Source organism: Heptranchias perlo, chromosome 11 (assembly GCF_035084215.1).
Source record: "Heptranchias perlo isolate sHepPer1 chromosome 11, sHepPer1.hap1, whole genome shotgun sequence".
NCBI lineage: Eukaryota > Metazoa > Chordata > Chondrichthyes > Hexanchiformes > Hexanchidae > Heptranchias > Heptranchias perlo.
In genome coordinates, this window is record NC_090335.1 from 17,602,528 (window position 1) to 17,618,392 (window position 15,865).

The 15,865-nt window shown below is 48.0% G+C and overlaps 1 protein-coding gene across 1 annotated transcript in view; it reads left to right on the plus strand.

The window, feature by feature from the left end:
• Positions 1 to 15,865, plus strand: part of wwc3 (WWC family member 3) — a 227,917-nt gene that overhangs the window by 102,255 nt on the left and 109,797 nt on the right. Inside the window, exons 3-4 of the mRNA XM_067992638.1 lie at positions 3,337 to 3,540; positions 14,443 to 14,519. Of these exons, the coding sequence (XP_067848739.1) occupies positions 3,337 to 3,540; positions 14,443 to 14,519 (281 nt within the window). The remainder of the gene's footprint in view (positions 1 to 3,336; positions 3,541 to 14,442; positions 14,520 to 15,865) is intronic.

Sequence of the window (15,865 nt, forward strand, 5' to 3'; positions counted from 1 at the left end):
AGTCCTCAACATTGACTCTGGACCCCATGAAATCTCATGGCATCAGGTCAAACATGGGCAAGGAAACCTCCTGCTGATTACCACCTACCGTCCTCCCTCAGCTGATGAATCAGTCCTCCTCCATGTTGAGCACCACTTGGAGGAAGCACTGAGGGTAGCAAGGGCACAAAATGTACTCTGGGTGGGGGACTTCAATGTCCATCACCAAGAGTGGCTCGGTAGCACCACTACTGACCGAGCTGGCCGAGTCCTGAAGGACATAGCTGCTAGACTGGGCCTGCGGCAGGTGGTGAGCGAACCAACACGATGGAAAAACTTACTTGACCTCGTCCTCACCAATCTACCTGTCGCAAATGCATCTGTCCATGACAGTATTGGTTGGAGTGACCACCGCACAGTCCTCGTGGAGATGAAGTCCCGTCTTCGCACTGAGGACACCATCCAACGTGTCGTGTGGCACTACCACCGTGCTAAATGGGATAGATTCAGAACAGATCAAGCAGCTCAAAACTGGGCATCCATGAGGCGCTGTGGGCCATCAGCAGCAGCAGAATTGTATTCCAGCACAATCTGTAACCTCATGGCCCAGCATATTCCTCACTCTACCATTACCAACAAGCCAGGGGATCAACCCTGGTTCAATGAGGAGTGTAGAAGAGCATGCCAGGAGCAGCACCAGGCGTACCTAAAAATGAGGTGCCAACCTGGTGAAGCTACAACTCAGGACTACATGCATGCTAAACAGCGGAAGCAACATGCTATAGACAGAGCTGAGCGATTCCACAACCAACGGATCAGATCAAAGCTCTGCAGTCCTGCCACATCCAGTCGTGAATGGTGGTGGACAATTAAACAACTAACGGGAGGAGGAGGCTCTGCAAACATCCCCATTCTCAATGATGGCGGAGTCCAGCACGTGAGTGCAAAAGACAAGGCTGAAGCGTTTGCAACCATCTTCAGCCAGAAGTGCCGAGTGGATGATCCATCTCAGCCTCCTCCCGATATCCCCACCATCACGGAAGCCAGTCTTCGGCCAATTCGATTCACTCCACGTGATATCAAGAAACGGCTGAGTGCACTGGATACAGCAAAGGCTATGGGCCCCAACAACATCCCAGCTGTAGTGCTGAAGACTTGTGCTCCAGAACTAGCTGCGCCTCTAGCCAAGCTGTTCCAGTACAGCTACAAAACTGGCATCTACCCGACAATGTGGAAAATTGCCCAGGTATGTCCTGTCCACAAAAAGCAGGACAAATCCAATCCGGCCAATTACCGCCCCATCAGTCTACTCTCAATCATCAGCAAAGTGATGGAAGGTGTCGTCGACAGTGCTATCAAGCGGCACTTACTCACCAATAACCTGCTCACCGATGCTCAGTTTGGGTTCCGCCAGGACCACTCGGCTCCAGACCTCATTACAGCCTTGGTCCAAACATGGACAAAAGAGCTGAATTCCAGAGGTGAGGTGAGAGTGACTGCCCTTGACATCAAGGCAACATTTGACTGAGTGTGGCACCAAGGAGCCCTAGTAAAATTGAAGTCAATGGGAATCAAGGGGAAAACTCTCCAGTGGCTGGAGTCATACCTAGCACAAAGGAAGATGGTAGTGGTTGTTGCAGGCCAATCATCTCAGCCCCAGGGCATTGCTGCAGGAGTTCCTCAGGGCAGTGTCGTAGGCCCAACCATCTTCAGCTGCTTCATCAATGACCTTCCCTCCATCATAAGGTCAGAAATGGGGATGTTCGCTGATGACTGCACAGTTTTCAGTTCCCTTCGCAACCCCTCAGATAATGAAGCAGTCCGAGCCTGCATGCAGCAAGACCTGGACAACATCCAGGCTTGGGCTCATAAGTGGCAAGTAACATTCGCGCCAGATAAGTGCCAGGCAATGACCATCTCCAACAAGAGAGAGTCTAACCACCTCCCCTTGACATTCAACGGCATTACCATCGCCGAATCCCCCACCATCAACATCCTGGGGGTCACCATTGACCAGAAACTTAACTGGACCAGCCATATAAATACTGTGGCTACGAGAGCAGGTCAGAGGCTGGGTATTCTGCGGCGAGTGACTCACCTCCTGACTCCCCAAAGCCTTTCCACCATCTACAAGGCACAAGTCAGGAGTGTGATGGAATACTCTCCACTTGCCTGGATGAGTGCAGCTCCAACAACACTCAAGAAGCTCGACACCATCCAAGATAAAGCAGCCCACTTGATTGGCACCCCATCCACCACCCTAAACATTCACTCCCTTCACCACCGGCGCACTGTGGCTGCAGTGTGCACCATCCACAGGATGCACTGCAGCAACTCGCCAAGGCTTCTTCGACAGCACCTCCTAAACCCGCGACCTCTACCACCTAGAAGGACAAGAGCAGCAGGCGCATGGGAACAACACCACCTGCACGTTCCCCTCCAAGTCACACACCATCCCGACTTGGAAATATATCGCCGTTCTTTCATTGTCGCTGGGTCAAAATCCTGGAACTCCCTTCCTAACAGCACTGTGGGAGAACCATCACCACACGGACTGCAGCGGTTCAAGAAGGCGGCTCACCACCACCTTCTCGAGGGCAATTAGGGATGGGCAATAAATGCCGGCCTTGCCAGCGACGCCCACATCCCGTGAACGAATAAAAAAAAAATTCAGGATGTCCCTTTTTTTCCAAAGAGGAATCTCTTTATATCCTGCATGCTGGAGTTTTGCCTCATTTAAGGACAGATTTATTCTTCTGCAACTGGATTTAAAAATAATTCATTCTCCGGATGTGGTCGTCACTGGCAAGGCTGGCATTTATTGCCCATCTCTAGTTGTTGCCCCTGAGAAGGTGGTGAGTGGCCTTCTTGAACCACTGCAGGCTGTGTAGTGAAGGTGCTCCCACACTGCTGTTAAGTCGGGAGTTCCAGGATTTTGACTCAGTGATGATGAAGGAATGAGTAATGAAGAAATGAGTAATGATTGGTTTATGTACATAGCTGGGCTATGTCAGGAACCTAGACAGATTTATTTAAGCAGTCAGCTTTCTTTAACTTTTTATCCATGAATGACACCCTGGGAAGTTCAGTGGTATGTATGTTTTCCAAAGGCCATCATCTCTTAAATATTTGAGATGACTAAAAGTATGCAGTTTTTGCAAATGGTCAATGCTTCTCTTTCTAAATGACTTTTTTGCTGACTGATCAATCATACTCAGGGTTTTAAAGTGAAATGCAGCCCTGAACGAGGGGGGAAAAATACCACAATGATTTGTTATATTGTACTGTAACTTTAAATGTAGTGTGCATCAATCCCTCTGTTCGGATTTCTGTACTAACAAAATCATTGTTGTGCAGAGGTCACCCAGATTGAAGACCCTAGGGCGCAATGGCGACGGGAACAGGAGCGCATGTTGAAAGAATATTTGGTGGTGGCCCAGGAGGTTCTGAATGCCAAGAAAGAGATCTATCAGGTGAAAAAGCAGCGTTTGGAGCTGGCCCAGGAGGAGTACCAGCAACTGCACGACCTGTGCGAGGACGACAGCGTCTCTTACGTCAGCTGTAAGTACCTACCGGAAGATTCTGCTGGCACAAGTAGGTGGCCCTCAACTAATATTGGCACTTCTTGAAATAAGTCAAATCAGTTTCAAACATGACTGAAGTATAAAGTGGATCAATTTGTTCAAACTTTAAGACGATTTGTCTGCCCTCAGTAGCATAGTTTAAATGTGAATTCAGAACAACCATTGAAATTCATTTAATGGATTTGTGGTTGGACAATGGGCATACTCCCTCTTTTCCCTCCCCCCACATGCTCTTATCTGTTGGCATTCCTTAACTTTCTATTTCGCTCTGTGGAGTTGCTGCGAACTGGAATTACTCATCCCAGATGCAGCCAGCAGGCTGGAATGTTGAGGTTTGGTGTATAAACAGAACCATGACTCAAGCTGAGCAAATTCGGATTGGCACTAAAAGGTAACTACGTAGCCATTTTGATGCCAAGAACACGTGGCCGTTGTTTCCAAACTATTTTCTGTCAGGTAACCCATTCGCGCACTGCACTTGCTAAAGCCGATTATATTTTGTCAAGGCTGCTTTGCACAACTGACTGGTTGCGTTCCTTCTTATAGTTTCTTTTATTGGTCGTTTACTTCACAAGAAATGTAGAGGTGTCAAGAGATCAGCACAAGCCCACAGAGTGCCTTTGATTTTAAAACTGGGAGGAGTTTGACTTCAAAGAATCTATTTTACATTGTTTAGGCCAGTTCTGCAATCCTCTCTGGCTTCATGAATCAAAGAAAATCTCCAGTTGGAATCTGAATTGGATCCATTGCCCTAGTTTTCCCACTTCAGCTGAAAAACGTTCGCTTTGAAGGCGCATCATATAGCACCATCGCAATTTCTCCTCATATTTTGAAGCTGCTTTTCTTTCCCACTCTCTCTAGTGCCACACACAATGGTCTGGTGATGAGTCAGGAGGAGTTGGCAACAGACATACGAACAATAATGGACAGGAAAAGACCCACTGGTCCATCCAGCCTGTCCCATACAATTGCGATGCCTTGTGCATCACAATATATGCACTCCCCACCCCACCCATGGTGCCATGTGATCTCCTGGGAGAGGCGAAAAATCAGATAAAAACCCAGTCCAATTAGGGGGGGGGGTGCAATTCTTCTCCGACCCGCTTCGAAGATCGGAACTAGTCCAGGAGATCACTCTGGCCATGTTTAATGTTGTACAGTACCTACTTCTTGTACGAGGTGGTCTTCGCCCCAGCCAGAAACAGGTCCAGCTATTGTTTGAAGGAACTCATTGAATTGGCGTCCACCGCACGAGCCGGGAGCCTGTTCCACAGGTCCGCAATTCTCTGGGAAAAGAAACACCTCCTGACATCAAACCTAGATCTACCCTTACATAACTTGAAATTGTGACCCCTGGTCCTTCCTAACCTATTTAGCTGAAACAAACTGTCTGCATGATCACAATCTTTTCCCTCAATCATCTTATAACACGTAGCCTTTGTTTCCAAACTATTTTCTGTCAGGTTGTCCATTTGTTTCTTGTACTTAGAGCCGATATATTTTGTCGAGGCTGCTATGCACAACAGACTGCCTCTGCCTCTGCTCCTAGTTATAGAGTTCCTTTCATTTGTTTAATTCACAAGGAATGTAGAAATTCGGGCACTCCTGACGATTTCACCAATGACAGGCATCAGTAGATGTGAGGCACTGACCCAGGGTTATTCGCCTGTTGTTGTGAAATTCCTTTCTCACCTCCTTGTGAGGAAGCTTCTAACCCTGTGAAACACCTCCTCCTATCTTGTATGAGAATCAGCGCACCAAAAAGCTGTTAAGTATTTATCACTAGTGTGTAACTGGAACTGAGCTGAAGAAATCTATTTTTTATTCATTCTCGGGATGTGGGCGTCACCAGCATTTATTGCCCATCCCTAGTTGCCCTAAGAAGCTGTTGGTGGGCTGCCTTCTTGACCTGCTTCAGTTGTGTGGTGAAGGTTCTCCCACAGTGCTGTCAGAAATCTTTGTAATGGTTTGATACAGTTGAGTGGCTTGCTAGGGTAGATAAAAGTCAACAAATTGGTGTGGGACTGGAGTCACATATAGGCCAGACTGGTTAAGGACGGCAGGTCTCCTTCTCTTGAAGACATTAGTGAACCAGTTGGGTTTTTAACAGCAATCCAACTGCTTCATGGTCACTTTTACTGATACCAGCCTTTGATTTCCAGATTTTTTAAAAAAAACTGAAAGCAAAACTCTTAAACTGCCATGGTGGGATTTAAATTCTTTTTTATTCACTAGATTATTAGTCCAGTAACATAACCACTACACTGCAGTAGCCTAGTATGCTATATTTAGAATCATAGAATATTGGAATGGTTACAGCAGAGAAGGAGGCCATTTGGCCCATCAAGCCCATGCCGGCTCTTTGTCAGAGCAATCCAGTTAGTCTCACTCCCCTGCTCTTTCCCCATAGCCCTGCAAGATTTTCCCTTCAAGTATTTATCCAGTTCCTTTTTGAAAGTCACAATGGAATCTGCTTCCACCACCCTTTCAGGCAGCGCATTCCAGATCATAACTACTCGCTGCGCAAAAACATTTTTCCTCATGTCGCCTTTGGTACTTTTGCCAATTATCTTAAATCTGTGTTCTCTGGTTCCTAACCCTTCCGCCAATGGGAACAGTTTCTCTTTATTTACTTTATCTAAACTCTTAATGATTTTGAACACTTCTATCAAATCTCCTCTCAACCTTCTCTGCTCTAAGGAGAACAACCCCAGCTTCTCCAGTCTGTCCACATAACTGAAGTCCCTCATCCCTGGAACCATTCTAGTAAATCTTTCCTGCGCCCTCTCTAAGGCCTTCACATCCTTCCTAAGGTGCAATGTGCAGAATTAGACACAATACTCCAGCTGTGGCCAAACCAGTGTTTTATAAAGGTTCAATATAACTTCCTTGTTTTTGTAATCTATGGGGCCGATTTTCGGGTGACGGAGTGGGTGCGTTGGGGGCGGGGCGGGCTCCGAAAATCGCTGAAGTGCCGAGCGGGTTGGGAGCCGCTGGCTTCCGGGTTCCCCAGTGATGTGTCTGGGTGTGCACGTGCCTCCTGAATGCGGGATGATAATTTGCATAGTTTGTCAGATAGTTGAGATACTTGAACTACTTGATTGAGTAGACATTTTGGCAGGGGTGCGATTTTGAAGGATCCTCAGCATGTTTCCCGTGCTGTGGGAAACACTCCCTGTTGGAGCAGACGTGTTGCAGCCAGCAGCCAGTGGGAGATGCAAATGATTATTTGACAGGTGGGGAGAAAATGTCATTTATTGCAGCAGGGCACTCTGTCACTTCAGACAAAGTTTTGGCTGCAAGACCTTTGTGCTTTCACTCAAAATTCTTACTTTCCACCCAAAATCTGCTGTGCAAACATATTTAACTACTTTGCGGACCCCCTCAAACTCACACCTTCAGGATGGGGGTTGCCACGGCTGCATTCACCACTTTATCCGAGGACGAGCAACATCGCCAGGCACGGCGTCCACCTCCTCCACGTGGAGCTCCAAGTGAGTGCTGCACCACAGGCAACTGCACAAGAGCGCGGAGGGCAGCAACAGAAAGAGCGACGTCGCAGGAGGCACTACCCTCGCAACAGGGTCTACAGACCGAGGCTCAACTTCCTGGACCTCTCTGAGGAGCAGTGCATACGGAGGCTCAGAGTCAGTCGCCAGTAGGCGCAGACATCTGCAGCCTCCTTCATGCCGAGCTGCTCCCGGCTGGGCCGAGCAGCATCTCCTTGTCGCTGTCAAAGTCACCACTGCCCTCAACTTCTTCGCCTCCAGATCATTCCATGGTGCCACTGGGGACATTGCCGGTTTCTCTCAGTCGTCTGCACACAAGTGCATAAGGCAGGTCACCGACGGCTTGTTTCTCAGGGCCTCGTACTACGTCAACTTCCCCATGGACGACCTCAGCCAGACGGAGAGGGCAGTGGGATTTCACGCTGTGGCTGGCTTCCCACGGGTTCAGGGTGTAATCGATTGCACCCATATAGCAATACGAGCACCTCCACACGAGCCAGGTCTGTTCCTCAACAGGAAGGGCTATCACTCCATCAACACTCAGCTCGTTTGTGTCCACTGCAAGAGATTCCTTCACATGTACGCCAGATACCCTGGCAGCTGCCACGATTCCTTCATCCTCCGGGAGTCTAGCATCCCGCCCCTTTTCCACGCACCGAACACCCGCAAGGGCTGGCTCTTCGGGGACAAGGGATACCCCCTGCACACGTGGCTCATGACACCTCTGAGGAATCCCATCACTGAGCAACAGCGTCGATATAACGACAGCCACATCGCTACCATGTCTACAATTGAGCATGCTGTAGGGCTGCTCAAGATGCGCTTCAGGTGCCTTGATCATTCTGGGGGAGTGCACTGCAGAGAGGGGTGCTGCTAGTGGAGGCCCCATCCACATCTGCCACCCACATTGAGGAGGAGGAGGCGGAGAAGGAGCAGGAGCAACCCATGGGCAGAACAGCGGCTCACCTGGCTGCTCGTGAGGCCAGCGAGTCACTGATATGTGAATGGTTCTCCTAACATCAGACAGTGTGAAGAGTCCAGTCCTCACCACCTGGATAGAGCAGCGCCCACACCAGCCCCCTCCCACCCCCAACCCTCCCTGCACAAACCACTCCTGCAACTACACATACGCCCACTGTAGAGTGACCCAATGGGTGGCATCAATTGTGGGCGTTCATGGTGAACCTCATGAAAGGGCCTTATTACAGAAGCCAGTCAAGCATGGCCAAGACGTGGCAGTGGTGGTGACAGTAATAATATTTAATGTGAGTTTAACAAAAAGCAAATATAAATAAAAAACATGACCAACCGTCAAACACCCTTGTGCATCTCCTTTGTGCTTACAAAACCTTCGCCTTTTGCTTCCGACTACTTCTACGTGGTGCATCCCCTGTGGCTGCAGCAGAGGTAGTGGCAGGTTGCTCTTGTTCATGCCCTGACCGATTAGATGCTTTGGGCCTACGCCCTCTGTGTTTCGGTGCCCGTGAGGGCCTCTCCAAAGACTGCTCCACCTGCACTTGTGTAGGGGCAGACTCGGCCACCTGGAGAGGAGGCAGCATTGCGGGTACTGGTTGAGAGGGGGGCAACGGGTGAGACGTGGGGGCACTTTCAGTTGCGTCCCCACTTCCATGTCCCCTTTCGCCATCATCCCTCCCCTAGGCCAGGCCCACACCCTCCTACCACTCTGCTGGACGACAGTTTGGAGGACATGTGTGAAGCCTTGTGAGGCCAGTGCTAGTGTATCTGCCTGCCTGTTTAAGGCGGCAGAATGTTGTTCCCCGAGTCCAAACGGCTGTTGTCAGAGCCTGAATGGATTCATTTGTGAGCCGTGCTTGAAGCTCCATGGAGGCCAGCCTTCCCTCCATCACAGACATTCCCGTACTTACCCGTGACACTATCTCAGAGATGCCCTCACGTCCCTGTGACAGTATCTCAGATTCCCTCCCGTACCTGTGCCACTATTCCATTCATGCAGGAGTTGGACTCCTCGATCCTCTGCGCGATTGTGGAGAGTGCGCGTGGCACCTGTTCTAGCACCTCGCAAATGTGCTGCTGCCCTTTGATTATTCTCCTTTTAAAGGATGGCCCCCAGGGTTCAGCTGAGCAGAGCCTGGAGAGGAGTGCTCCCACCGACACAGACTCTCCACAGCTGCCCCTGCCACCGTTGTCTGCTCGTGCTCACATGTGTGATAACTCACCATGTGCGACCCCAACTAACTGTGGACTGGGACCCACCGAGGCGTGTGTGTATCTGCGCTGGTGGATGGCTCACTCAGATGTGACAGTGGACCCTCAGAGGCTGGCAGGTCCTCCGAGGAATCGCCCCCCGCCATCACAGCGGTCGCTGAAGGCCCTGTAAGAGAACAGAAGGCAATATTAGCATGATCACAGATGTGTCATGTTGCGATGAGCATACCGAGGTGCTGAAGATCGCAAGCATTGTTAACATCAATTCATATTGTATGTGCTGAATGTTAAAGTTCTGTCACCAGACGTTTGTCAGTCCTGGCGTTCCCGATGGACAGGCACTCGAGGGTGCGGCTCAGCTCCAGCGCCTCCTGCTCAGAGTCTGTGAGGACGACGGTTTGTTGTGGACCCCCTCCAGTCCTCGCCCTCTCCCGTGCATTCTGGGCTCTCGTCTCCTATAAGGGGAGAAAGTAGAGACGCGTGAGTGAGTGATGGTGACATGGCCAACCAATGAATGCATTGGTTTGGGTGCTGCTGACCGTGAAAGAGATGCATCAGAGGGTGAGTATGAGACAGAGCCATGACATTGTATGGGGTTTGGGTTGAGTGATAGTGGTGGGGTGAGTAATGGGAAGGTGAGGAAGTGAAGGTAAGTTGAGGATGAGCTTTGAGTGGGTGTGAGGAGTGAAGTGATAGAGTAGTGTTGGCAGTGCAGAATGAGTTGGGGGGTGGTGGCGGTGATGTGAAAGACGGAATGTAGGAGAACGAGAAAGTGTACTTACTTTGGCTGACCTGGTTAGGTCATTGAAGCGCTTCCTGCACTGGATCCAGGTGCAGGAGATCTTGCTGCTGCTGGTGACCTCCTCTGCCACCTCGAGCCAGGCCTTCATGGTGGCAGAGGCAGGCCACTTCCTCCCGTCCGTCGGATAGAACACATCCCTCCTCCTCCTCCTCACCCCATCCAGTAGCACCTGGAGTGAGGCATCACTGAATTTTGGAGCAGCCTTTCCCCTGTGCTGCTCCATTGTGCAGTTTGGGTTTTTGCTCCAGGACAGCCATTGGAGGACTGCCCCTTTAAATAGAGCTCCTCCAGCTGACAGCCTGTAATGTGGGTGCGCAGTCCGCCCGCTGCGCAGGTTTCGGACGGTAAACCCAGAAGCCACGTTAAGTGGCTCCAAACCTGCAATCGTGTGGGGAACGGACAGATTTTATTGGGTGGGTTAGCCACGCACCCATTCGCCTCCACCCCGCCATCCTGCCTACCAGTTAATATCGGGGCCTATGCCTCTATTCATAAAACCCAGGATCTCGTATGTTTTTTTAATTGCTTTCTGAACTAGTCCTGCCACCTTCAAAGATTTGTGCACATACACCCCCAGGTCTCTCTGTTTCTGCACCCCTTTTAGAATTGTACCATTTAGCTTATATTGACTCTCCTCATTCTTCCTGCCAAAGTGTATCACTTCGTAATTCTCTGCGTTAAATTTCATCTGCCCTGTGTCCGCCTATTCCACCAGCCTGTCTGTGTCCTCTTAAAGTGTATTACTGTTCTCCTCACTGTTTGCTACACTTCCAAGTTTTGTGTCATCTGCAAATTTTGAAATTGTGCCTTGTACACCCAAGTCCAAGCCATTAATATATATCAAGAAAAGCAGTGTCCTAGTACTGACCCCTGAGGAACACCACTGCATACCTTCCTCCAGTCCGAAAAACAACTGTTCACCACTACTCTCTGTTTCCTGTCCCTTATTTAATTTCATATCCATGCTGCCACTGCCCCTTTTATTCCATGGGCTTTTGTTGACAAGCCTATCATGCGGCACTTTATCAAATGCCTTTTGAAAGTCCATATACACCACATCAACCGCATTGCTCTCATCTACCCTCTCTGTTACCTCATCAAAAAATTCAATCAAGTTAGTTAAACACAATTTGCCTTTAACAAATCTGTTCTGGCTTTCCTTTATTAATCCACACTTGTCCAAGTGAATATTAATTTTGTCCCGGATTATCGTTTCTAAAAGCTCCCCACCACCGATATTAAACTGACTGGTACAAATATGTGGGAGATTTAGATCTGTAAAACTGAGATTGGCATTGAGAGTCATTGCCTTTACACACAGAAGGCATGCCAATATTTGTATATTTAAGTCAGCATTTGAATTAAAATAAATGCCTAATCTGGCACAGCTCAAATTTAACTAATCGGATGATGTGGACATCATGCATTTCATAAATTTATTTGCATTTATAGAAACCCTGTGCCCTAGCAAAGTTAACGTTGAATGTTACTGCTGAATGAATAGTCTGATTGTTTCATTTTATGATGTATTCGGTATAGTACATTATATGACAGGTCATCAAAAAGGGACAGTCTGATTTGGTTGAAACGTATTTGAAAACTGCTTTCATTGTACAACTCAACTGAGAACTTTTTTTATACTGAAAAGAAAGAAAGGACTTGTATTTATATAGCGGGTTTCACGACCTCAGGGCGTCCCAAAGTGCTTTACAGCCAATGAAGTACTTTTGAAGTGTAATCACTGTTGTAATGTAGGGAAATGCGAAATTGTGAGGCCACCTCTCAGCAGGACATAAAAGATCCCTTGGCACTATATGAAGTAGAGCAGGAGAGTTCTCCCAATGTCCTGGCCAATATTCATCCCTCATCCAACATCACTAAAATAGATTATCTGGGCATTGTCATATTGCTGTTTGTGGGATCCTGCTGTGTGCAGATTGCCTCAGCGTTTCCTACATTACAACAGTGACTACACTTCAAAAGTACTTCATTGGCTGTAAAGTGATTTTTTAAAATTCATTCATGGGATGTGGGCATCGCTGGCAAGGCCAGCATTTATTGCCCATCCCTAATTGCCCTTGAGAAGGTGGTGGTGAGCCACTTTCTTGAGCTGCTGCAGTCCGTGTGGTGAAGGTTCTCCCACAGTGCTGTTAGGTAGGGAATTCCAGGATTTTGACCCAGTGACAATGAAAGAACGGCGATATATTTACAAGTGGGGATGGTGTGTGACTTGGAGGGGAACGTGCAGGTGGTGTTGTTCCCATGTGCCTGCTGGCCTTGCCCTTCTAGATGGTAGAGGTCGCGGGTTTGGGAGGTGCTGTCGAAGAAGCCTTGGTGAGTTGCTACAGTGCATCCTGTGGATGGTACACACTGCAGTCACAGTGCGTTGATGGTGAAAGGAGTGAATGTTTATGGGGGCGGATGGGGTGACAGTCAAGCAGGGTGCTTTGTCCTGGATGGTGTCAAGCTTCTTGAATGTTGTTGGAGCTGCACTCATCCAGGCAAGTGGAGAGTATTCCATCACACTCCTGACTGGGACCTTGTAGATGGTGGAAAGGCTTTGGGGAGTCAGGAGGTGAGTCACTCGCTGCAGAATACCAGCCTCTGACCTGCTCTTGTAGCCACAATATTTATGTGCCTGGTCCAATTAAGTTTCTGGTCAATGGTGACCCCCAGGATGTTGATGGTGGGGGATTCAGTGATGGTAATGCTGTTGAATGTCAAGGGGAGGTGATTAGACTCTGTCTTGTTGGAGATGGTCATTGCCTGGCACTTGTCTGATGTGAATGTTACTTGCCACTGATGAGCCCAATCCTGGATGTTGTCCAGGTCTTGCTGCATGCGAGCACAGACTGCTTCATTATCTGAGGGGTTGCGAATGGAACTGAACACCGTGCAATCATCAGCGGACATCCCCATTTCTGACCTTACGATGGAGGGAAGGTCATTGATGAAGCAGCTGAAGATGGTTGTGCCTAGGACACTGCCCTGAGGAACTCCTGCAGCAATGTCCTCGGGCTGAGATGATTGGCCTCCAGCAACCACTACCATCTTCCTTTGTGCTAGGTATGACTCCAGCCACTGGAGAGTTTTCCCCCTGATTCCCATTGACTTCAATTTTACTAGGGCTCCTTGTTGTCATACTCGGTCAAATGCTGCCTTGATGTCGAGGGCAGTCAGTCTCACCTCACCTCTGGAATTTAGCTGTTTTGTCCATGTTTGGACCAAGGCTGTAATGAGGTCTGGAGCCGAGTGGTCCTGGCGGAACCCAAACTGAGCATTGGTGAGCAGGTTATTGGTGAGTAAGTGCCGCTTGATAGCACTGTCGACGACACCTTCCATCACTTTGCTGATGATTGAGAGTAGACTGATGGGGCGGTAATTGGCCGGATTGGATTTGTCCTGCTTTTTGTGGACAGGACATACCTGGGCAATTTTCCACATTGTTGGGTAGATGCCAGTGTTGTGGCTGTATTGGAACAGCTTGGCTAGAGGCACGGCTCGTTCTGGAGCATTTGGGACATCCTGAGGTTGTGAAAGGCGCTATATAAATGCAAGTTATTTTCTTTTTTTTCTTTCTCTCTCCCTTCCTCAGTCTCCACACTTTTCCCTCTCCTTTCTTCTCATACATGTGTGACAGCCTGCTGGTGCCTCAGCAGGCTAGTGGCAGGCTCACTACTGTGGCCCAGCAATTACTCTCCTTTTCCCCATTCCTCAGCAACCAGCTAGATTATGTATTATACATTTTGTGTGTCTGCGCATGCCGTTATTTAAAACAAAATTATAATTATAAAATTGCTAAGCCGTTCAAAAGGCAACGGCTAAAATTAACTTGTAGCTAAGCTTTTAAAAAGGCTATATAGGTAATATTGTCTCTTTATTTAAGGGAGCTAATAACCTTGAATGAACTTCAGTGTGCTATGCTTTACAAAATTTACTTGGCAGCCTTTAATACAGGATCACATGCAAGTCTTTGTTTGTGCTGATTTGCAGTGGCGGAGCCAGTGGAGAGGTCGGGTGTGTCATGATCTCCCCCACCCCCCAATTATTTTGAGGTCAGCCAATGCGGCTTTGGAGAACCGCCTCCGTTTCGCTCTCAGGAACCTCGTCGGCCTCCAGGTTCAGCCTGCGAGTCTGTGCAGTTCCTGGTTTGGCCTTCGGACCACATACATTGGCATTTTCCCAGTTCTCCAGCTCGGTCCCCTTCCTGCCAAGTTGGCCAAATCTGGAGTTTGACCCCCACACCCACCGCCCAGTCGGCCAAACGTAGCCCCCCCGCCCCCACTGCTGATTTGTAATCCATTAGTTTGATTATTTATCTTTTCAGGAGATAGGAACTTTATTTTTAATAGATTGTATATTTTTGATTTTGTTTTTACAGTGTACTCTGGCTCATCCTCCAACACAAAGTACAATCCTGACCAGATCAAAGCAGAAATCGCAAGTCGAAGAGAAGGGGTAAGTGTGGCTCTAAATCTGGGTGTGGGCTGTGACAGAAAACGATTCTGATTAGGCCGGAGCAAACTGACCTCTTGGGTCAAACCTGTGGAACTATTTAAAAAGGCTGAAGTTTTATAATTGTGTCACAATGCTATATGTTTAGTAATACTGTGAAGAGACAGACTGGAATCACGCTGGCTGCTTCATAGTATTTAAAGAGGTGAGAAGAATGTTCTTGGGAATTGTGAGTCACTTAACTTGACAAAGCTAATGAGATTTATGACAGAGAAAGTGATTCCAGAGCAACTGGTGGAAATAAGAACAATAAATCGAAGCCAACATGGATTTGTAAAACAGAAGCAAAATACTGTGAATGCTGGAAATCTGAAATAAAAACAGAAAGTGCTGGAAACATTCAGCAGGTCAGTCAGCATCTGTGGAGAGAGAAACAGAGTTCGGATTTCAGGTCGATGACTTTTCATCAGAACTGGAGGATATTAGAGATGGACAGCTCTTAAACAAGAAAAGAGCAAGGGTAAAGAAGGGCCAGGGAAAGAACAAAAGGGAAGGTCTGTGATAGGGTAGAGGGCAGGAGTGATTAATGACAAAAGGGATGGTGGTGCAAGGCATAAGGAGGTGATAATAGCCCATGTCTAACAAGCTTATTGTGATTCTTTTCAGGATATAACTGGGTTGGTGAATGAGGGTGATGATATTGATGTTACCTATCTTGACTTCATTTAGTAAGCTCCCTCACAAGATATTAGCAACCGAAGTGAAAGGTTATGGAATCAAGGTGGACGTTCCTGTATTGGCTCAGTAATGAATGATCATCAACCAGTTGGTTCCAGCTGGATTATAGTGAGCAGTGGATTGGTTCAGGGGTAAATCAGAGTGTTTTGTCGTTGCATTACATTAGTCCTCAATGAGATTATTGGTAAGCAAGCTGTAGGTGATGCACAATTGTGAATTACATAGGAAGTACAGCACAGAAACAGGCCATTCGGTTCAACTGGTCTATGCCGGTGCTAATGCTCCATACGACCCTCCTCACACCCTATTTCATCTAACCCAAGATCTGGATTAAATTGCAAAGGACCATTGAGAAATAATGCATAATGTGCTTAAAAAATAAGCAGATAAAAGGTATCATTGAAGAGAATGGGTTGCAAGAAAGATTTGTGTGAGAGTGTTAACCAAATGCTGAAACCTTCATAGAATATGGAGGTGTGTAGGCTGATCTGTAGATGTATAAGTGATGGGGGAGCAACAAGTGGCAGATCTGACACAGTGGCAGCTTTCATTTGGAGCATTCTGTCTGCTTTTTCTCCTCACGTCTATGAAAGAAGATGGGAGGCTCAAAG